The sequence below is a fragment of the Brienomyrus brachyistius genome, chromosome 11 (assembly GCF_023856365.1).
Source record: "Brienomyrus brachyistius isolate T26 chromosome 11, BBRACH_0.4, whole genome shotgun sequence".
NCBI classification, from domain to species: domain Eukaryota; kingdom Metazoa; phylum Chordata; class Actinopteri; order Osteoglossiformes; family Mormyridae; genus Brienomyrus; species Brienomyrus brachyistius.
Genome location: NC_064543.1, coordinates 16,830,360 through 16,854,580, shown reverse-complemented (window position 1 = coordinate 16,854,580; position 24,221 = coordinate 16,830,360). Strand labels below are relative to the sequence as shown.

At 47.6% G+C, this 24,221-nt stretch overlaps 1 protein-coding gene and 1 long non-coding RNA gene across 7 annotated transcripts in view; one reads left to right on the top strand and one right to left on the bottom strand.

Annotated features, from left to right (window-relative positions):
* Window positions 1-13,884, bottom strand: part of cbfa2t3 (CBFA2/RUNX1 partner transcriptional co-repressor 3) — a 40,615-nt gene extending 26,731 nt beyond the window's left edge. For 2 of the 6 annotated variants that reach the window (XM_049030744.1, XM_049030746.1), the window contains exon 1: window positions 12,757-13,883. In XM_049030744.1, the coding sequence (XP_048886701.1) occupies window positions 12,757-12,961 (205 nt within the window). In that variant the 5' untranslated portion in view covers window positions 12,962-13,883. Of the gene's footprint in view, window positions 1-1,913; window positions 3,112-12,756 lie in introns of those variants that run through there. The other 4 variants (XM_049030743.1, XM_049030745.1, XM_049030747.1 and 1 more) reach the window with 3 other exon arrangements.
* Window positions 3,531-8,299, top strand: LOC125751671 (uncharacterized). The gene is made up of 3 exons (XR_007400728.1): window positions 3,531-5,577; window positions 7,192-7,267; window positions 7,691-8,299. It is a non-coding gene; the product is annotated as an uncharacterized LOC125751671 (long non-coding RNA).
* Window positions 13,885-24,221: the final 10,337 nt, after the last annotated feature.

The following is a 24,221-nucleotide window of genomic DNA, read 5'->3' as shown; positions in this document are numbered from 1 at the left end:
CGAGTGTTAACAAGCTGGTAGCGTGATCTCACGCCATCAACTCCAGCATTTTTTGGCCGCGCAGGCCTCCATGTGGCTCAGGACTCGCACATTAACCTGCCTGGCATAGACTGGCGCCATATCTAGTCCAACGAAAGCTAAGGAAGGTAGGTTTTTTTTCACCAATAGCTTTTCTAGCGAGAGTGGCTTGTTTGTGGCCCCGAGATGAACAGGGTGGAAGAAACCACGGGGCCACGAGACCATGAGTGACGTGAAAGGTTAGCATAGGAGCCCACAGCCCACATTTTGACTATTCCCCCCCACGCCCCAGCCAGAATGACTTGAGTGATATAGCTTATTGTCCAGGCTTCAGTAGGTGATGGGTGCTTTCTCGCCCCAGCTGATTATGTGGAGTCAGCGGCTCCCACCTGAAGATCCGACGAAGGAGCATGCGATTCAGGGCTGCCAGTTCAGGCACTAATGGCTCACCACCCTCCCCCTGCCCCCCACCCCTCCTCCTCCAAGGTCTGTTGTGTATTAAAGGGAATGCAGAAAGCAGACACCATCTGATCGAAATGAAACTGTCCAGATGCGGGAGAGTTTACATGAAGGATGGGGTCAGACTATCAACGATCGCCAATGGATACCTCCTGCTGGACGCAGAAGAATAACAGTTACCATTTATAGATTGCAGGAGAGTACTGTTACCTGTCGGTATCCGTCTTACTACATTTTCACTCCTCTTGTCACCATAACAAAAACAGTTTTTTATTCACATTCAATAGGAAGCAATCTAATTGAACATGTTGCTTCAATAACAGTAGGGGTATCTATACAAAGAAAAATACTGGTTTAACAGAAGTAAAATGCAGAGATGTAACTAAAATTAACATTCCTCTATAAATGCCCCAAATTAACTTATTGATATTGTCACTGGATTTAAAATCAGTAATACCAAACATCCAATTCCTCCATGGGGTGTAACTGACAAATATACATTGCTAAGTTAGTAGAGCAAAATTGAATCAATAGAAAAAGTAGCTATATATAGACATTTTCCTAACATAGTGAAAAACTGTAATATTACCCAGAAAACAGCTAAGGAATGATCTAAGAGCGGATTTATTTTCAGGGGTATAGTTTACTGAATTCAAAGCTATAACTGGGAGAGATATGTCATTTATTTCTAGACATGATGGAGTGATGAAACGCCAAATCGGAGAGATGCCAGGGACGAACAGGAGTGACAATGCCGGTCGCCTCATCTCTGATCGACCCTCGTCACCGAAAGCTTTTATACCGAAACCGACGAGCTGAGGGTGCCGAAAACTTAACGGAGGGAGGGAAACGGGGGAGGGAGGGAGGTGTCCGATCCCCTCGCCAACAAAGCGGCGTCCTCCTCCGTCCGCTTCGCCCAGGAACACGCAACCTGACAATGAGAGACAGCCGCCGGCTGGCTGGTTCTTAAACCGGGATGGTTCGGTCACCGAGACCCCGCGATTTCACATCAACAACGTGGCCAACGAATAAATATCCACGGGTTTATGTCGGCTGTGCTGGTAAGTGATACAGTATAATGAGGCGCAAACTGTGTCTAAAGATTAAATACATAAATGGGATCTTAACAGTCGAAATCGAACGCTTTTAAACGAGATTATGCAAAAATCATAAGCTTTATTGGGAAGAATTAATTGAAAACGTGGCTGGAAAATACATCCCATAGATTAAATCAGAAATATTTGTTAACATTTTTGCAAAAATCTCTATTTCAGCCATTTAAAAAACGTGCAACTAAGTACTTTTAAGGAGAGGCAAGGCTTTTCAGATGGACACCTTATAGGCAATGCATCTCTGTGGGTCTCTCTCACACACACAAACACGCACAAACACACATAAACAATGCATAACACTCTGAACATAAATGCGGCACTTACTTTCTCAAGGTCGAGGTCAAATTGAGGTAATTGCAGCAACGGTAATCCACATAAAAATTATGAAATGGCGATTACAACGCACCAGTCTTCAATATTTGGAAGAATAGTAAAAAATAAAGCATCCAGGTTTATTAAGCACCATTTAAAGGTGTTCTTTTATCTTAAATCTTGTAGAATTAAAAAATAATATTAAAAAAAATCCGCACGCTGGCCAATACACAATAAAAATAGTTGACTCCTTTGGATTTAAAGCGGCGCTGACTTTTCGATTTAAATAAATTATGAGGTAATTTACTTCACAGCTATAAGTTCGAAGGATATTTTGTCCTACAATGCAACAACTCTGAGACGGAGTCTATTACATAGATCAGTCTTTGGTTTTTGTCTTCCCTCTGTGATGATTAAAAAATACAGTTTTGTTGGTTTTTAGGATCAACACATTTTTTGTGATTTTTTTTCGGTTTCACATTTGACCTTCTCCTTTATGTCTCATTTTCGGTCTTCTTCGAATCCAGCCTCAAACTCCAGAAAGGACGAAAAATAAAGAAAGCGCGCAATTTTCAGCAGTAGATTAAATTCTGAAATACAATAACACTGGGAAAAAACGAGCGCTCATCACGAAAGTCACTCGCTCATGCCAGCGTTTAATGCTTTATTTATTTTGCCAGGTAATCCACGGTTGAAACACTTGACAGACGGCCGTGACACTTATAGAAAGGTAAAACTATGCAAATTATTTTGGCACAGATCCTCTCGCCGGTGCCACATCAGTTCTTCGCTACTTTCCTAGTCTGCTGCTGAGCACGTCAGTCAAAACCCAATAAAAAATCAACCTTTATACATCCGCAAAAATAAAGGTCTGGTGTTAAAGGATAACGCCGCACCAGCGCCCGGTCTGCGGGTGAAGCGCTTCTGCTTCCCTGCCGACTGACGCTCCGATCGCTCGGCGACGCCAGTCGCACATTCCCCAGTAAACAAGCAGCTTTAAACCTCCGCAAATCCCGTTATTTCTTTAGGAAAAAAACATAAACGATCAGCCGGTTTGTGTAGCACTTCTCGCCGATCTCCGTAGTTGTCGCCGGCCTTTTGATTGCCTTTAAAACAGTGACTCGTGTGGCTCTCTCCTCTCTCCCCGCCGCAACCTTCTGTCTGCGTTTAAATCGCCATCTGGAGCGGGGATGCGTACTCCGGCGCTCCTAACCTCCCTCCCTCCCTCCCTCCCTTTCCTTTTGACAGCTTCTCAAAGCCAGAAGTTGACAGCCTCCCTCGCCGCCCGACACCGCCGTGGCTCGGCTACTGGCTAAGCACCGGCAAACTCCACCTCTCCAAGCCACCGTTCCTCCTTACGGTCCAGATACCGTCTGCGTCGCTTGGCTGTTTTACTCTCATATTGGTTTTTGCTGTCGTTCCTATATTCCCAATCTAAATTAAGACCTGTAGACCAATAATAATCGTTAAACTGCTTTATATTGTAATTAGCACATTTATGCAGGTTTTTTTTGAGATGTTATTGTATTTTTTATTACCTTACTCTAAACATCCTTGCAATATATATATATATATATATATATATATATATATATATATATATATATATATATTTGACATTTCAGTCATTAAATAATTGCAGAAAATATTCCTTTATAGGAACTGCGGTTGGGATTTTCGTGTAGGGTATCTTTATTAAAACTGACGTTAGAGATTTAATTATATTGGTTTAGTTGTGGGCTGCATTTATGCTGCTGAATATTTATTCTGGATTTAAAAGCCGCATTTCTGCCGCTTCGATCTCAAGTATGTTTTTGGTTGCCAAGCGTCGTTTTATAAGCGTACAAAGGTGCCCGGCTCACCTTACGGGTTTTGTGTTCCTCGCATGTCCCCGAAGTCTACCCATGGGGGCGCTGTTTCCTCGCTTCCGCAAGGCCGAGTTCTGCGTTTACCACGTGACGACCATCCGTCTTTTTTAACGGTAGACTAAGAATAATATAGTTCAGGGATTCTTTGATATTGTCACGGATCTGAGGACTTAGACGTGTGTTTAATCTAAATGAATCGTACTTTCTTCCAAACGTGTTAAAGTACATACTGAAGCTGTGGTTATCTAAAGCTTACCCCCCCGAAATATTTAGGTGCCTCCTGCACTGTCCATTACGCAAAATCACCGTACTTATAAATTTCTTAAACTATGTTTCCTTTCACATTTAAAATTTAAATGTATATTCCCCATTCGACATATGTAATTCAGTTTTTTTAATCATAATATGTTGTAAAACATACATCTATGAAAATATATTGTAGTGCAGGAACAGTAATTTTATATCCCTAGCCATAACTAGTTAAAAGGTAGTAATATTCTTATTCAAAATCGATAATAATCATAGTAAAACTGTTGGACAGAATATTTGTTCAGCAGGGTTGCCAACTTTGGTCATCTGGCTGGCGTGAGATTTTCAATTCGAGACGAGTCTGCATGTACACGCATACGCATTTACATTTATGTAATACTTTCCTTACCTTGCAAATAGTCTGTAGGGTTTGTAAACTACTCCATCGTTTTGATGTAGCTAATTTGAGGTTCATAATGGAATAATATAGATTCGCCCGTAAGATTTCTTGCGTGAGTGTGACAGTCTGAAAGCGTGAGTGTCACGCCAGATGCGGTTGGCAACACTGGTACAGCTTGAGGTTTCCAGATAAAAATTCTGGTTCTAGTGAAAAGAACCAATTGTATCATTTGCCCCAGAAACTAGAGTGTCAAACAAATGATCTATTTCCATACATTCTCAGCCTTTTTATCTGTTTGCTTGGCAAACATATAATCCAAAGAAAAATACAATGCCTATATTTTTCACTATTAAAAATGGATTATTAGTATGAAAAAGAAATTACTCTGTATATACCTGGATGGTGTAACAGATGTTTCGTGTCAGGATCTGAAGTCATAACCTTCCCACCACACATCCAGTTCCTTAATCACTAGACCATCTGCCACCCACTTTTTTCAGGTACAGCGTAAGCAGGTTTGTCCCCGATAAGCAGTTTTAATTTAGGTGATGGAAAAAGGACTTTGGGAAGAATGAAGCTTGGATCTCGGCCGCCTCTAACCAAGCCCTTACGTTTTACAGCTATTATTTAAGAGAAAGGTTTGGACAAGGCATATTTTTGTGATCATAACATATTTTTATCCTGGCCACCTCCTAAGTGAAACATCTCTGCACCTCAATGAAGATAACGACCACATTAATTATGACACTTTGGGAGGAAAGCCTTTTCGGGCCGCGATATTCCTGAATTGCGTTTGTGTGGAAGCAGGTGAGACCGTTTTTTTTTTGTTTTTTTTAACTGAGAATCTCACATCTGCCTGGCGTTTGGAGAGATACCGCCGGAAGCATGGCAAATAAAATGTGCGCTCGGCGAACGCCGCGGCGCAGCCTGGACCGCCACAGCTGCTTCCCACCGCCGCCTGTCCCACAATCAATCCACTCGTCTGTTTGCTGTCTTCTCTCCAAACACACGGCGGTTTGTGTGCGCTCCCGTTCAGCGGGGGCCAATTTCGGCACATTTTATCTTAGCTAACAGGCACCTATCAAAAGTATGATCTTCTGTTGCCCTTGCTAATTAGGCAGCAGATGAGAAGGAGGATGGCGATGAGAGCCTTCAGTGGGTACGTACGTCAAAAAGAGGTTAGCACTTCAACAGATACTTTGGTAGCATTCCCTGAAGAGTAAAGCTAAATGCTAACACAAGTGCTTCATGATTTGCATAGGCAAAACCCGTGTGAAAGAGCATCGACTACCATGCTAGTGTGCCAATGAGCATACTGTCTAAGCTAATATACCTAGAAGACTTCTCTGGACAGCTGTCGAATAGACTACATGAATTTTATGCATCCATCGACCATCCATGGCCATTTATCCGGTACACGGTCTCCAACAATTTGTCTTTTTCATTTGTTTGCAACTCTAAGATTATTTTAGTGGAAATTCTTCAGTTTACCGACTTATTTTATCAGTTTTTTTTTTACATTAGTATTGTACAGAATCTTCTGTTTATGGTTTGTGCCTGAGATTACCAGGGAGAAGTCGGACGTTTTAGTTAGTTGGTCTGCTTTGAAAACCCATGTGTATGCTGAATAAATGCTTGAAGAATGAGTCTCCATCCACTGCTGATTATTTGGAAGGCGCTCCATCTACCTTTTAGGTGAACCTAAGACTTACAGGGAGGGGCACCATAAAGGAAGGAGGGGGAGTTAGAATGATTCCAAGGGCCCCTGATTGATAGCCCCCCCCCCCAAAGAATTGGAACATAATTACATTGGCCTGGGTGGGGTGCCCAATATGGTATTTTTCCATGGATCCCAAAATCTTCTGTGATGCCCCAGCTTGCAGCAAATAATACCGACCACCATTAGCATTAAAACGACAACCTGGAAACCCTACACCTTTAGGATAACATCCATCAGTTTGGTAGCTCAACTGGTGGTTATATCCTAAACAAATGAATATATTGGACAAACAAGAAGCTTTACCAAAAGGGCTACATACCAGCACCATTCAGGTTACAGGGCTGTGTCCTCATCCACTCATTGCCTTGTTTGCTTTCTATTGATTAACAAATTAATGATCATACTGTAAACAGGAAACCGGTAACAAGACTTCTATGTTTAATTATGAAGCATTACAGTATTGCTTTAGTGTGATATACTGTAATTATGTTTCACAAATGTAATTATGGTGCACAGTTAATACTTTTAACTCGGGCTTATTATTAAAATAATATCTGACCCACTAGAAGAGTAAACTGAAATGCAACATTGAGACACTAATGATATTTCAGTGTTTCCACCACACAATAAACTTCTGTTGTCTTGTTCAGAAACGTTCAGCTTAAGGTATCTGAAAACAGCTGAGTGAAATATGTAAATCACTCCAGACAAAGGCGTCTGTCACACAAATCCAGCATCACAGAGACAGAGGAGTTCCACTCAGCCTGGTTTTTCTGAGCTTTTCCTCTTTCGGAAAGCCCTAGAAAGTACGGATGCAGCGAGGAAGCTCACAACACAAGAAATGTTGTTTGGGTTCGACAGTGAGGAGCAGAACTGAGTGTAGCTCTGGCGATTGGGCTAGAGAACGGCTCTCCCCTGCCCTCAAATCTCATCCACCACGCAAAAGTACCTAGTGACACGTCGCGTGGAAGACTGGAGATCGATGCCGGTGATGTACCGTCGGGGAATTGGGGAAGATCTGCTGCTATTGTTTGCTTGTGTGTTTCTCTCTAGGCAACATCAGGTGATGGCCTCCTCACCACACACCACACCACTGCTGGTTCGTCCCCCAGGAACGGCCCTACGAGCGGTAATGGTGGCCATTCCATCCTGTGTGTCAGTGTGGGTGGGGGTGGCATGGATACCGTGCGCTTCTGTGGGTCCCATGGGTCCTTTTCGCAGACTGTGTATGGAGGTCAACCTTACTGCAGCCAAACCTCTCCGTGAGTGAAGCAGCGCTAAGACATTAAAACACCGCTACCGTGATGACCTTTGGAGTGTCTGTTCATAAATGGCTAATTGTAAAAGGCAGCCTGTGCACGTGATTGGCTGTTTGACTGTGCCTAATTGTTTATTGGTCACGTAGCTAGAAAATGATAGAGAAATTGTACAGAGAGTGAAATCTAAGGAAGACTGATTCTTCTTCATTACTGAAGGGTTGAGTCCTGTAGCTCTATGATTGACAGTTGAATTTGTCCCTCCCCCCATCTGACATCAGCATTTTGTTGTTCAGGGTGTTTAGCTACAAGCACAAAGTGCCACCCTAAGACCCTGAACACAGCCTGCGTCCACACAGTAAATATGAAGCGAGGAGGAGAGGAATCCCCTTGGAGCTAGTCTACGAGATGATCTGGGAACTGCTGTTTGGAAGAAACTATTGTCTGTATTTTCAATTGAATTCAGAGGTTCTGTCTTCAGGCTTTGAGATGAACCAGAAACAGTTCAGTTATTAATTAGCTATAAAAGGATCCCTCCATGTTATAAACCCTAATCCTGGCCAAGGTCACCTGGAGTCTCCCCCAGGCAGTGCGGGGCACCAGGCTGGGGTTCACCCTGGGTGGGGTGCCAGTCCATCATGGGGCAAATACATGGACATTCTTAAAGATGGACAAAAATACATCAAAATGTATTTTAATATAAAATACCCTGTTTGTAATATACTACAGAATACAACCACCAAGCAAAGTATCAAAATAGACTCCAGTATTTCATATTTTAAAAATACAAAAATAAATCTTGCGCACTTCTATAGGATATCGGCCTGCTCCTTCACAAATGGCCATGCATATAAACAGCACTTTTCTATTACTTAACGTAATAAAATACAAATATGAAACCAAACAAAAGATCGGATATTCTGCAGTGTCTTACATATATCCTAACTACTCACGTGAACATTCAGGCAATGTTAAGTCAATCGAATGAAAAAGGAGTAATAACAAACTCAGAAAGATTTGTTGTTTGTTAGTGTTTTTTTGTTTTGTTATACTGACAAAACTGCTTCATTTTCACACTACAGATGCAAATAAATAAAAACAACAACATTTAAAATGAATAATGACAAACACAGTTTAAGCACTTAGCAACATTTTAATAACTTTAAACATGAATGGGCCTGAACTCGGCTTAAAAATCTTTTGGTTCAACACAAGTGATCAACGATTGGCCCTAATGACCGACCGACCGACCGACTATCCATCCATCTTCTGTACCTGCTTATCATATTCAGGGTTGCAGGGGGTCAGGAGCCTATGCTGGAAGCTATGAGTACAAGGAAGGGAACAACCCAGGACAGGGCGCCAACCCATTTCAGGGCACCAATGACCATTTATTAAAATGCTTTGGTTGCTATGTTCTTCAGTGCTGGATTATCAACACATTCCTACAGATACCACTAGCCATACAGAGATCAATGTATAATATCGTACCCTTCTGTGCATATAATACTCAGCTACATACACAAATATATGCTTTGCAATATACTTTTGAAGCTTCTTTATTTGAATATTGTTATATTCTCACTAGTTTATTTAAATGCTGATTTAAAATTAATTGGATGCTGTGATTGGGTGGGGGAGATCTGATTGACAGTTGGGGAGGTGGGGCCAGAGTCTGGGGCACCCAAACTTGATTCCCCTGATGGTGATGGGCACTTGAGCGACGCAACGCCGCTCTCATTCCCCGACAATTCCCAAGACTGACGGCAGACCGGCTGTCAGTTCTCTGCCCCAATTTGCAGTTTCATTGCCAGATTTGTAGCCGGGACATTGCAAGATAATTCAATAGACATCGACCTGTTTCGATAGATGCGGCACTAAGTTTGGTGACTACTGGTTACACCTAGGGGGCGCCCTCACCTTCATGTCATCCTACTTTAGGCTGTCTCTGATTTTTATTATTGAGTCATAAAAAAAAAAAAAACACGTTAAACCCACATTGCCGATTCCCAATCTGATACCTTAGCAGGAGTATCAGTACGAGCAAAGCAGATGGATCGATACCACGGAGGAGTGCTGAACAGGGGTTATGTAAATGAGCCTGGTGCTACAAGAGCCTGGGGGGGGGGGACGCTGACAAGAGGACCCATGGCCAGTCCTTCGGCTCACACGCCACAAATCCTTCCCCGATGCGCGAGTCACACGTTAGCGTGTTCAAAGGAGATAAGGCCGTCGCCGCTGGCTGGTGGGGAAGGGGGGGGGGGGGCGGTTGGGATCGGCAGAAAATATCAGTTATTACAGGAGCTCCCAATTAAAGACCCACGTGCCGTATCGCGCCTACTTTTGGGGTGAGCAGCGGCAGCCCGGCAGCCCGGACAACATGGAAGGACGTCGGTTAGGTCAGACCTGGGCTCCACTCCAAAAAAAAAAAAAAAAAAACCAGCCACCAGACCTGACAGAAAATTCTGCAATCTAAAAATGGGATAAAAGGACTCATTTTTGAATAGTCATTGCTGACAGGGCAATGGAGGCGAAATGCATGTAATATGTAACATGCGATATATGCATGAAGCCTGCACCCTGCGGTGCACTTTCCTCCCTCTGAAGCTTCCAGAAGATGTCCCACCCCCGGGAGCCGCATGCACGGGGCTCCCAAGCCACCAGATGAACCCACCGGTTTACAAGGATGTCGGGGTCACAGGGGTCCTAGGCGTCTCTGGTCCTGATCTCCGTCACTCAAGCTCCCGTTTTATTGGCTCATCTGGATTTTATGGCTGGATTTCACACAGTTAGAACATGTCCTCGAGACACTGGGGTCGGGGCGGGGGGGCAGGTGGGGAGCACAGATGCTGTCTGTAAGTGTTTTATTTGACACTCAGGGGTGTTAGCGTGGGGCACATTGCTGGGGAATTCTCACGTCTCCACGGGTGATGTGAAAGAGGTACCGCTGGCATTAAACGTCACTGTGATGCTCAGTGTCACCTCTGATTGGACTGAGGTAGATAAGCAAGAACCTGCCCGTACAGCACATACATCGTATGTCTGTACATAGCCATAGAAATGAATGGAGAGTCAGCACAATGATAGAAATATATGAACTGTGTGCGTGCGCATGTGTATGCGTGCACTCCAGTGCATGATCAGCGTGGTGCGAGTCCCGCACTGTAGAGGATCAACACTGCAGGGGTTAACGCGCCATTTCCACTATTTCCAGTTGCGAACATCTGTTCCTCAGGAACTGAAAGGGCAGTGCAGTGGAAGTGGGAGAGATGACTGCGGGAAGAGACTACGCCACAGACACACACACACACACACACACACACACACACACACAGACACACATACAGAAACACACACAGACACGCGCAAACACACACACACAAGCACACACACACACAAGCACACACACTCCTCTTCATCTTATGGGACTCTCCCTTGGTGTTCTGGATTGCAGACATTACTAACAGATCCATGTCAGATCACTTTCAGTCCATATAACTGTGTTTTTAACATTTTGAGTTACTGGGTCAGCAAGTAACTATGTCAGCTAACAATCATTAAGGAAAAAAATTATTTCCACAAGTAGACCAATCGGATTGTGCCAGTCTGGGATCCACTTTCCTACGCACGTACTTGCGCGAGGCCGTCATGAGCGCGTGTGAGGCCTCAAATGGCAACGAGAACAAGCAACCTGCCGAGCGGCACATTTAGCACAGGTGCTGAACAAGGAAGTGAAGGTTTTATTTTGATTTGTTTTTCTCTCTCTGAGTAACAGTGGCCAGTGAGCCTCTAGAGGATTCCTGGCCAGTGCCTGCCCAACCCCCCCCACAACACTGAAGCAGTGCCATAAGGGTCTGCCTGCTCTGGAAGGGGGGGGGGGGTGGCAGTTCCTCATTGTGGTGCAGCGTGTGCTGTGTTCGCGGTGATAAGACGGGGGTGTGTGGTCGGGGGCGGGTGGGAGGCAGAGGATTCAGCACTCCGCCGTCTCCCTGCCGCTGCGGTTATCGCCCTCCCCAGCTGTGCCTGAGCCCTCCGACATCTGCTCCTGAGCAGGAAGCTCCGGCTGTTTCTCATAACGCCCCGAAAAAGGAAGGGGGGGGGGGATAGGCGCTGCACTAAAGCTGGGACCCCTGTGCGACCTGCTTCCCCAGCCCCCTCCGCCCACTACCCCAGCTCACCTGGCAAACAGGTAAACTTCCCCACAGAAATGGGCAAGAACACCCCCCCCTCGTCTGGCTTGAAAACGAACCTGACGGATGGAGTGAGCATTTACTGGGGTCCTTCTCGCTTTATCAGGGAATTACAGAGGACGCCTATGACTAAGCCTATTTATAGAGTGCTTATCACAGAGCCGTCCCCAAAGCTCATTACCGTGACGGAAAACCGGGGGGGTTGTCACAGGTAATTCACTGCGTGGGGTGTTAATGCTTCTTTGAGGCAGCCCCCACCCCCCCTTAAATATTTAGGAGCTACAAAGTACCACTTTAATGACTTTTTTTTTTAGTTTTGCTTGGCTTTATGATTTATGAAAAGTGTATAACTTACTCTGTATTTCTCCTGTTATAGCCCTGCTCTCGACCGGCTCGACATCTGCCTCAAAGCAGGAGAAACACGGGGTCTCACCAAAGCAAAGTCCCAGGTGTCATCAGCACACACACATGCTTCAACCCTCACAAAATAAAATTGATGATCAAAAAAGAATCGCATTTCGCCAATCATCTGTCACGCATCATCCGTCACGTAATCTTGTGCCTCGTCCTGCACTAGCTGACGTCAGGGATGGTGAAAGTCTGTCAGGGATGGATGATCTCCACCTTGGGCTAACTTAATCTCCCAACCCCTCAAGGATTACGTACCCTTAGTCTAGCAGATGCTGTCTGCCCACAGAGACTTCCACACCTGATAAGTTTATACTAGGTTGGTGGGGATTACTTGAGCAAAGTTAAATATAAGGATCAACAGCCAGGCAAACTTCTCTTTTGTTCCTTAACCACTGGGCCACCTAGTGGCCAGTGGCTGTGCCGTGGCAGAGCCGAGAGGCCTGATAATACCGTAAGAACTGACTATCTGGAGTCTTCTTTTGCTCACTTTCCCCGGGGGAAGTTTGTTTGACTCGACTGTCATTACGAGGGGAACCCCAGAGAAGATTAAGTTCCCTAATTAGAAATATTGTATATAAAAACATGTCTTAAAATAGCTCACGGTATCTGCCCTGAGAGCACAGAGCAGAATGCGTGTTTTCCCTGATACTTCAACATTTGAGAAGAGAGGTATAGAACATAGAAGAGAAGATGACTGAGGCAAATGATGTATGGTATATCTGCCACCCAAAACAGACAGTGATTGAGGGATTGGTACTCACCTTCAGGGGCTCTCCTGGCTCCCCGGCCTGCAGGGGGAGATGTGGGGGTGACTCCGTGTGCAGAGCGTCGGGCTGCCATGGCTTTCTGGCTGGTCAGTGTCACGGTGGGGACCCTCAGGGCAACGGGGCTGGCTACGGGAGACACCTTCTCCGAGTCAGATCCCCGTGGGTGATGGAAGTGCAACTCGGTAGACAGCTTCTGCATTCTTGGAGGGAGGGCGGAGGTCACCAGGTTTGGGCAGGTACCAAGGACCAAATGCAATGGTCTCCAAGTTTCAGCTTACAAGAAGAACACCAGAAAGTCGTCCCCTCTAAGCCTCTGCCCCAGTGATGATGAGGAGGGCGACCTCATTGCGAGAGGTCAGACCCCTTTCTGAGTGGGAGTGGACCCCCTTCCACGCTGGCGGAACCAGCGCTGAGCTCGCAGAGCCTGCTAGGGCTGCGGTTTCCAACAGTGTGAGATCAGCAGTCTTAATGACAAGAGCAGGAGTCTGAGAAACACACATGGAAATCACATGGAGTGCAGTAGTCCTCCAGAACTTTCTTCCCACTTCTCCGTGACTTAATCCTTCTTCTCGGTGCCCGGCGTTTACCAAGATGTCGTGGACGACCTTCCGATCTCGTGCTGCTCCTGTGTTCCCATGACCCTCTCTGGCATTTCACAGAGACTTCAATATTAGGTCCTTTTCTCCTCCTTCCCCTCTCCCCTCCCTCTCTTTCTTTCGCTCTCTCTCTCTCTCCCTCTCTCCGTTTCTCTTCCTCACTCACTCAAAAGTCCATTAAACCGGGTCAGATGCAGGAGTCGGGTGCGGTTCCAGGAAGGTGCCGGTCCAGAATCGAAGACAGGGCAGACTGCCAGTGGCTGGGAGCAGAGCGGGTGGACCAAGGGCTCCTTCGGGGGAAGCAGCAAGAGAGCGTGTGTGCGTGTATGAGAGAGAGAGAGAGAGAGAGAGAGAGACCGTGACTGCGTGGCCCTGTCCCCCCGCGTAAAAGGGGTGGGGAGGTGCAGGCCGACGAGGGGAAGGTAAACAGAGCTGCATGCAGGCGATAGCGCAGAGACATCAGGCTCCTGCCTCTGTCTCAGCTTCCTCTGTCAGGAACCAGCTGCGCTCATGGGCAGGACCATCTTCCCCTTTCCTGCTAGACACCAGTGCCCCCCTCGCCCCCCCACCAGCCCAGCACTTCCTTCTGGCCCCAGCCCTTTAGCCAGGTCCACCTTAACTCTAAGAGTGATGTTTAAATGCACGCTGGTGAATACATATCCCCTCACCCCCCCCCCAACCCCAAGTCCCCGCCCCTGACCTTAGGTGTGTGGCAGAAGTGAAAGTGGCCTGTTGGCTTGAGGAAGTGGACTTCCCCACACGCTTGCACAGATGCGCGGTCCTCCTCTCAGAGCGAAACTGCCACGCAGGGCTGCCGTGAGCAGTCTGGATGTGATGCCGGATGTCGCATGACCTGGGCGGGACGTTTCCAGTAAGGGACATGGTACCCCCCCACTGAGACAGAAGCTCTCAGAAATGTCCTAGTAGCAGTGGGGGCTTTCCAATCTGACAGGGGGCCATCGGATGTCCTCAGTTCCTTGGTACTTTCACGAGCGACGGCCATTAAAGGAGTTAGAAGACACGCCTTGGGTATTCATCTAAGACTCAAAATCATAACAAAGTTAAAAGATTTCCAATTAGATTTAGAAATTATTCATGGGATGTTGGGTCTCCACAGTTCTGTGACTGTACCTCGTATATCGGCCAGTCAGGCTGTGACGACATCCTTTTGCTTCCCCTGTAACCTGTTGCATTTTTGTCTGACACCTCCAACGCAAGCCTCCATCAACCGGTCAGCCATTTTGTTTACCTCTAGAGTCATTGTCCTTTGCTTTTGTGCTTCCATCCCTGATATAACCCATAAAAAAAGGTTGTTTTACAAGTCACTGTCACAAAACAGGTGCTGTGATATTTGTGGGAGATGGCAGATTATGATTTCATCTCATTGCATTTTCAGGCCGGTGATGCTATCACAACAGAGTTGATCTCTCCTGTTAAGTGGTTTTAACTGTGGTGACCTCTGCGGCAGTAGCCACTGAAGCCCATGTGGTGCTTAAGGCAAGCTTCACCACCAACGCCCTCCTCCGAGACAAAGTGAAGTTCACAAAGTCTGCGGCCCTTCAGAAGATGTCGTTCTAGGCAGCCACCTATGTTACCTGATGGGCTGGCAGGCACTACTATGAAAGATACAGGGCGACACGTGGAAAGTTGGCAAGACAGAATGGTAGACATGTGGCCGGGTCGGACTTATTGCTTGCTGCTTTGAGCTCGACACTGAGCCTGGAAGACCAAACTAGCCAATTCAGAGAGATCCCCCTATCAATGCTGCACAGTCTCCTCCAGGCAAATAAACTAAATTGGGAGACAGACAGGAGGTTAATGATCACTTTAACTGGGGATCAATAGAGAAAGAAAGGCTGAATGTATAATTAAAAGTAGAAACATTCTTCTCAGTTGTCACATTCCCTCTTCCTGACTTTTCCCTCGACACATTTAGGCTGAGTGATGGGCTATCGAATAAGGAAGATTTGCTTTAGATTCAACCCCACAATATGCCTCTGTCCTCATACACACATTAGCTGCTGCCAGCTCTCTTGTCGGCAAGGTGATTATGCCCAGGGACATATACAGGGGCGGGGCCACAGGGGCACTGGTCCTAGCTGTAAGCTCATTGGCCACCAGAGTGCCCCCTCACCTGTCACTTACCAATTCTCATCATATCATTGGGTAACGAAAAGTCGTCCCCTTTGTATGAATTAAGTCCTCTGTTATTCTGATGATCCACAATGAGGCTAAGGCGAATTGTCCAGCAGGACATACCAGTGATCTTGTCAAGAATCCTGCCCCATTCCCTAGGGACTCTCTGGACTTTCCCGAACATCGCTCAGAGCCGGGGGGGGGTGGCGGGGGGGAGCTCTCTTCGGGTAGCGGGCGCACACCTGCTTGGCACGGCCAGGCTCTGCAGGCCTCCAGATCTTAACTGAACTCTGGAAGTTAAACCGTCCCCATCTGTCACGCCACCGCCCCCCACAGATGCGAACTGGGGGCTGCGCGGAACGAGCCTGGCTCGCGTTCAAAAACTGTCAGAGCGCACCTGCTAAATTAAGTGTGCTCTCTCACATGCACACTCATACACACACACACACACACACACACACACACACACAGCCACGTGAATGCAAACGCACACATGCCTGCCATTTCAGACCTACGTCACGTGTCTTCAGCATGAAAGTGAACATGTATCCACGTGTTTACTATTACTACATGTCTTGCAACATGGGACAGACAGGCATGTAGTATCAGAGCTCCGGGTGTTTTGCTAACATCCGTGTTTCTAACCGGGGTTCACATATATGAACAGGTGAGCACAAAACAAAGATGAAATGGGTCATTTTACAAAAGCCCCTGTGCGCTTTCGGGGCCCCTCATCCCCCACTGCCCGATCACTGCCGTCTGCGAGGAGCAGTAGATGGAAGTGACAGGCGCAAAGGCCCCAGAACATAACCGCAGGTGCGCCACGTCGCCCCCTGCAGGCGTCTCTGCACGCTACCTCGCTCCCTCACTGCGCACACAGCCGGCAATCCCTCCACTAAATAGGTGCCACCCCGAAAAGGGGCCAGATGGAAACGAAGGCGTCCCGCCGAGTGGTTCCCCCACATCTGCTGGCGCCTGGAGTCGGGGAGACATGACAGCTTCTGACGGTTAACCCCTCCCCCTCCTGCGGCCCCCGCTGCCACCTCACCGCAATGCCTGCCTCATATCTGGAACACGGGGCATATACAACTACAGGCTGACGCCCTGGATGACCCGGTCCTACCTGCAGCAACGCGTGGTCCAGTCTGGAGTGCCATGTGAGGTTCTATTTCAGGTGGGATTGCACAATCCAAAGTTTTAGCCAAAAATATGTAAATAGGCTCACTTTAAGAGCAGGAAATTAGCCATCCACTCCCAAACCCAACTTTTGGCGAACAGGGAAAGTGCTTTCGACAAACTTCTAATTGCCGTCGTACTGGAATTACTTAGGGTTTCAGTAATAAGACTGCAGAGTGAGAAATGGAACACACACACACACACACACACATGTGCACACTTACACACACACCCTGTCGGTTCATCGCTGACAGCAAGCATAATTTCGGATATCATTATCTCCGAGATGCCCCAGGTAACCCTCCTCCAAAGTACCGGCTTGCCTGCTTTACATAAAGCGTTTTTCTGTCGCTCAGAAAACGTGTCTATTTGGAGGTAAATAAACGTGGGTTAACCTGCAAATGGGGGGGGGGGGGGGCGGAGTTTCAAGAGTCTGGCGAGGGGGTTGGGGGAGCCCAAAATTTGCCAGAAATTGAGCTGCACCTCCGGAGTTTAACTCCAACCAATTAGCCTGGCAGCGTATTCCGTACACTTTGCTCAGGGCCCATGCATAATGCATGATGGACGCGCTCTTAAAAAAGGTCACGGAGGAAATCCAAACAATTACACCTGTTTTTATTTCATCCAGAGTACTGAATAAATTATTTTCGTTGTTCTGATCCCAAAACCCGAGGCTCTAGATGAAAGTTCGGATTACAGATGGCCACTATCTCCAGTATTCATCTGATCCCGGGCCGAAAAAAAGTGAAAGACCGCAGTCGGTTATAATAAGGGTGTATCTTGAGTGTTACTTAATAGCTGTCCGTAGCTTATATAATATTATGCTGTATAATTATTTATTCATGTTTTTTGCTCATGTTTTATTCATATTGCAGGCCATTTGTACTAGCGTGTGTGTGGCAAAATGCAGGTTAAGGGTACCTTTCTTACTGGCGACGTGAGCATTACCGTGAGTGCACTTAAGGAGGCGGCCTAAAGCCTGCAGTGATAAGTGATGTTCATGGATACTCTGGGGCACCATCACATTCTCTACAGGTTCCACTGACGAATTTGCCCCTTGCGAATCCGTGCTCCATTACCCAGCCACCCCCAGCCGGTTATCCAGGACGGGCTCCCAGTGAGCCCAGAGCTTAGCCGGAGAAGCGCAGGGCACAAAGCAGGGGGGAGGGGGTGGGACCGGACCACACTCACACACACGGGCAATTTAAAGATACCGGCTCAACTGCAGCGCAAAGCATCGGACTTTAGGAGAAGGCCGGAACACCCAAAGGACAGGAGAACAAAGTCGACACACACCGACCGGCTCGAAGGTGTGAGGCAGCCCTGCTGACTGAGATGCCATTTAACTGAAATAAAACACGACGATCATCTATTTGCGGTTTGTAATGCGGTGTAAAGAAGGTGCCACGTTTTCCACAAAACACGCTGAGGTTTAGATGAAGGAGAATGTTTTATGTTGATGTGGTACAGAATGGATGGATCTCGGCAGATTGACAGATTTCATCACCAGGCTGGTGACCATTCATTTTATCTGATGTATGTACATGTTCAGTGAATAACTTGAGCAAGGCTCTTAGCCTCCAATTTCCCCAGTGACTGTCTGCCCTTGCTCTCTCAAAATTGGACTGTTCTTGGGATAAAAGCATCTGGTAATTAAATAATAGGGAAATAAAGATGTGCCTGAAAAGCAACTGAATGGGTTGAGATCCCAGACCCGAATGAACTTCGGATCAGTCCTCAATAAACTCCAAAGAGTGACGTACCCCACCGCAAAGAGCCTGAGAGGGGCTGCCCGTGCCGTCCTTCAAGGGCCCCTGTCTACACAACTAAGGAGCCTTTACACTTAAGCAGCCAGGGTGTTAACACTTGTGGCTGGATTTGTACCCCAGGCTCTGTAATCTCTAGGGTAACAATCATTGGCAGTGGGTTGGAGAGCAGCTTTTGATGCTACGGCTGACCCACCACTGGGTGTGATTATCCACATTGGGGATGTGTGACGGAGGAGTCAAAGGTCAGGTTGCATATGCACCTCAAGTACTGAACACAGGGCTTGTGTCTTTAGCATCCATCTTAACTATCGAGTCAGGGTTGTGGGGTTGGTGGTGGAGATGGCAGCACAAGTCTAGGGTACATTCCAGATGGGATGCTAGTGCGTGCAAACTGCATATTTTTGTATTGTGGTAGGAAACCAGAGCACCCAGGGGAGATCATGCAAACTCCACATACAAAGAATGGAGGCGGGATTGAAACCCATCACCCTGCAGGTGTGATGTCACCTTGCTGACCAAAGAGGACTCATCCCTTCCGGCAAACCCTTAGCCTGCTTTATACTGGTGTTCTGCTGCTAACTCACGGCTGCTGCTTGTTGCTCTCGGTCCATATTGATTGGGCCAAGTGAACTATCAGTAATTCCCCGGAATGAAGGACTAAGCATCTCTTTCCTGTGACTCTCAGAGTCTGATCAGTTTCAGCAGTTTTAATGACCCCAAGCCTTAGTGGTTCCTATAGTCTTAGTCTCCCCGGGTCTCAGTCATTCCTATAGTCTTAGGGACTCAAAGGGTCTCTCTCATAGTCTCAGTTTTTCAAGTGTTAGTCATTTCTATGACATCAGTGAACGTTTTAGGGGGTTTTTCATAGTCTTGGTGATATCCAGGGCCCTAGAGGTCCCTACAATCTCAGTGACTCTCAGTGCCTCCAAGTCTGCCCTAGCCTTAGTGGCATGAGTGGCTCCCTACCTCCTCGGTGCTACCTGTCCCCTGCGGCGGAGCCTCTCAGCCCATCTGGTTATCAGCTTCCCAGCAGGAAGGCAGACCCCTGGGTTTGAGTTCCCAGCCACTGCTGTGTGTTCACGCCCCTTCTCGCATTGGCTGTCCGCGCAGAGCCAATCTCGTGCGGGGGCGACTGATGAAAGACACCCCCCCCCACTACCCCAAGAGAATCCGAATCCTCTTTGCCAGGGGTTTTCAGGGGGGTAATGCGCTTAGTTAGAGGGCTGTGTGAGGATGAAGAGCACAGCACACACAGCTGCAGGGCACCGTGCCCACATCTCTGCCATTTTACTTTGTTTGTGTAAAAAAAAATAAATCTTAAATCCAAAATACTAGGCAGTACTGTGCAAAGGCATGGTATCACTTAGCCAAAAAAAAAGCTCTGATTGAATTAAACAGACACTGCTGAGCGGAGAAAGACATCCCAATATCTGATCTGGCTAGATTCGCCTTGAGCATTTCACTCTTTTTTTTTCCCAACTTGGCTCTCTGTACTTGGGGGTGGTTCACGAATTAATGAATTTGAAAAAAATATACCCCCCTCCCTCGTCAACATGGCCCAGTGCTCTGAATTTGCATTCCCCCAGGGTTTCACTGGGGACTTCGCCATAGTCAACTAAAAGCAGAGCCCAAAGTTATGGGAGTTAAATGAGAGCACTCCGTGCCCCCTCCCATCCCATTTACAGGTGTGCATCTGAGGGTCTAAGGCTGCTGAAATGAGTGCTTCTCAGGTGGGCTAACACACTGTGGGGATGGACTTACTCATTCTTTGTTTTATTTCACTTTAATTAAAGAAGCGAAGCCCAAGGCGTGAGCATACCATGTGACAGAATCCTCAGTGATGTGGGGGGGTGGGGGGGGTGTGTTCAGGTGAGGCGGGGGAGCCACCCCACGGCAAGAAATTTGGGAAGGAAATGGCAAAGTGGCAGGACGCAGCGGTGTCGGCTTATTTGTTTATATTTAGCCTTGTGGTTTTTCCGGGCAGATTGTGCTGGTGGTGGGGGAGGGGGGATGAAGATGACCCCGTGATTTTCACGTTTCATGAGACACCCGACACTTGGAGGGGGAAAGGAGGCGAGGATAAAGGTCCGTCCCCTGAGATGAAGAAGTAAATACACCACCCCGGGAATGAGCACGAAGGTCAGAGAGAGAAAGAGAGAGAGAGAGAGAGGGAGGGAGAGAGAGAGGGACACAGAGAGGAGGCGATGAGAGACCGGGGGCCCGGCCAGAAAGGAAACAAGTAAATAGGACCAACTCTAATAGGAATATCAAGCCAGTGAAAGGTAAACAGGCATCTCAAGGCCGACACAAAGGGAGCGAGGAGGCTTTGAGAGCGCTGGAGTGCTGGCACGCTCCTGCGGCGCGCCGATAACGCTGCCCGGGCCGCCTGCATCCTGCAGATAAGCCCGAGCGCCCGTATGCGTGGCCCCTGATCCCCGTTTCACAGTCAATATCCATCCAGGCCGGCAAACAAGCGGCCGTAGAAGATACGGCAAATAAATAAATATACACTCCTGCCGCTATTACCTTCTGTTTACCCCCCCCCCCCCATCCCGCCGCGCCTTCACACGCCAGAGAGCAGCCTCCGTACAGGCGCACGCTCACGCTGATGCATACAGATGCTCAGCCCCCCCCCCCCTCCCCCACCGCATGTGAGGATTTTCACTTTGCCTACCCTCCCGTCTGCTATGGACGGGACGGAGTCCGGATGTGCACCTGGGCCCTGACTCTGACTGCAGCTGTTCATCTGGCGTCCATCTGGGCCCACCTGGTCCATGACCCACCCTCAGCCCCCCCTCCCAGAATGCGGAGGTCAGTCAACACCCCCAGAAAGCTGGACGACCTGCTGACAGGACCCTGCCGCTATTATTCTCCTTTGAGTCACAAAAATGGCTTAATAAGCTGTACCTTGAAGCCCTGTTGTAAAGGGTACTTAAACAAAGCACTTTGTGGTTTGAGGTCATCCTGCACTGTTCTCACCCTGCATGATGCTCCATTGTTGCCCAGCACTGGTTTGACCTGGATCGGTTGGCACTCTGTTACCGTCCTTGCGCAGTGCTATTTACAGGCCCAGTGAACAAGAAAGCAAAGGCAAGTCTCAGTCCACACCATTTCCTCCGAGTCCTACTTCTAAAAAAAGTTTTTTTTTGGATCACAGGTGCTGCGAGACAAAATTCTTCCCTAATGCCCTGCGTTTGGGTGCTGTGACCTGCGCCGGGGTGCGGGTGGAGGCTGCAGCCAGCGGTGTCTCTTCTAATGCGATGAAGGCTGAGCGTGGCGCTGGCTGAGATCGCCGTCCGCCCGGTGCATTTCCGCAGATGGGAGTCCAAGCGTGCCAGTTGGCACAGGAACGCCCAGCATCGCCCGCTGGCAGCCAGACAGGAGGCCTGGTCAGCTCACACCTGAACACACCTGCTTCTACTTCCGTGGAGAGAGAGAGCCACTGGAGTCTTGCGCATCATGAGCACATGCACATTCACATGAAGAAATCTTGCGTGAAATCTTGTGTATAATCTTGCGAATATACACACCCTGACACATGACTAGGGGGACCACTATCACCAACTAGGGGGATCATGGAGATGGAGATCCTGAAGTGGGCCCCTTGTGGAGGTGAGACTGAGGAGCCAGAGGCTTCTTGACAATGCAGGCAATCCTGTATCTGCTCTACACGACGGCATTCAGACCAATCGTCCATCAGTAATGAAAAAGAGGTCATTTGGTGAAGAAAGGTCAGAGAACATATCAGCTCACCCTCTGAAAAATGGAAGTTTAACACGGACCAAATCCCAGTGTAATCAACCCCCCCCCCCCCAGGCCCGCACCCCCCACCTCCAGGGACATCAAGTATACATCAAATGTCCCGGACCTATCAGAAGAGCAGAAATAGGAACCTGGGACATTATTTGTTCGTTTTCGTACGTTGAAATTTTGCATTAACAGCATTATCCTCTGTGAGAAAAGTGCATGCTCATTCCACTGCAATTTTGCCTGTTATTTCCAGATGAGAATGGTGTGCAGGCTCTGCGGGGGGCACTGTGGCCTTACACCAACAGGATTGTTGGTTTGATTCCCACCCGCAGTCTTGTGTGTGTGTTTGTGTATGAATGGAATTTGCATTATCTCATGTGCAGGAATGTATTTTTCTTGGTTTCTCATGCTTCTTACTGCTGTCCAAAAATGTGAGCTGGTGTCTTGGAGCATGAAGTCGTGTGTACGAGAGTGTATCTTCTGTCCAGCCTTTGCCGTCATTCAGTCCAGGTTCTCAGAGATTCCACACTGGGAACATGCTTATAGAAAAGGGTTGAATTTATGTTGATTGTGGAGAAAGGCCATAAAAAGTGAAACAATCTGGCTGTGAGCCTGGCTTCCGTCAGGTCCGCCAACGTTTCGCATAAATACGAGTTGAATGACAGAGGCTCTGACATCCATGTTGTGTGTGGTAGATGACTTATAGGGGGTGTGTATCTAGCAGGGGGCTTGTTGCTCCTCGTTGCCCCCGTCTGGTGATCCACAGGCTGCTAGAGGACATGATTTTACCCGCGAACTCATACTCCAAAGCCCAAATATCATGCTGGGATGAGGCCATGTCAAATCACCACAACCCAGAGAACCTCTCCAGATGTAGGGGGGAGGAGAGGCCCAGCTGGGGGTGTCTCCACTGCAGGTAGTTCATCACCGCACCGCCACACGCGCAAGTACACATACATGGAATCATAGAAATAGGATCACACACGTATGCTGGTGTAGTGGGTAAGAGTGTGGAGGCCTACAGGATAACCAAATGTTGTTAACCACACACGCATGTTCACTCACTCACAAGCACACACACGCACACGCGCTCATATTAATCCCTCAAGACACGCATGTTACCCACGGAAACAGGCTCTTGCTGTTGCCAAGGCATCTTGCCGACTTTTGGGAAGGTCACTTCCCAGTTCTCTTGCCAACCCTGAAATGGTGACATTGTGTGGGGGTGGGGGAAGAGGGTTGGGCATGGGATGGGGGGGGGGGGGGGGGGGGGGGGGAGAGTCATTCTGGAGCAGGGAGTAGTGGGAGCCATAGAAGATGCTGGAAAAAACCCTTCTAGAGATTTTGGGACCATGGGAAGCTTGGGTATCACCACTTTCAGATACTAACAGTTTACTCTACTACTCACGAAAAACCTATGTAAAGTTAATATAACTGGACAATTACTGAAGGCTATGATGGCCTTCTGCTTGCCTAGAAAACACCGGAAAGTTCTTTCAACCCCTGGTGATGTAATGTCTGGCGGCACTGGCGAATGCAATCCGATGATAACACTCAGCAAAATCGTACATTAGCAGAGCCAAAATGGCTGGACAGAGTTACATTTTCACTCCGTCTGGAGTTCATCCAGTGTCTGCCCCAACTCAAAGCTTATACAAGCAATGTCTGTTGGGTAGGACAACTCAATAAAAAATCCAGTCCTTCTGTTATGTACAGAGCTTCCTTTTTGATTTAATAACCAAGGGGTCGCTCTTGGTACAGCTGTGTGACCTTGACAAGGTGACTGGCAAAGGCACCCGCTGACACTTCAAATGGAAACGTTCAGATTTGCCCGGCCTGTACTGTGGAGCACAACGTGACACATAAACTGAGAATTCTCTTGCCTACAATGAGTTCAACTCATCATATTACAGCTGGTAAAAAATACTTTGAATAAATTCCTGTTCTAAAGCTTCAGAATGCATACACACTAAAGGCTTGGAATTTTGCAGCTTTTGACAATAAAAATGAAGGCTCTTGGTTCTCCTAGGTT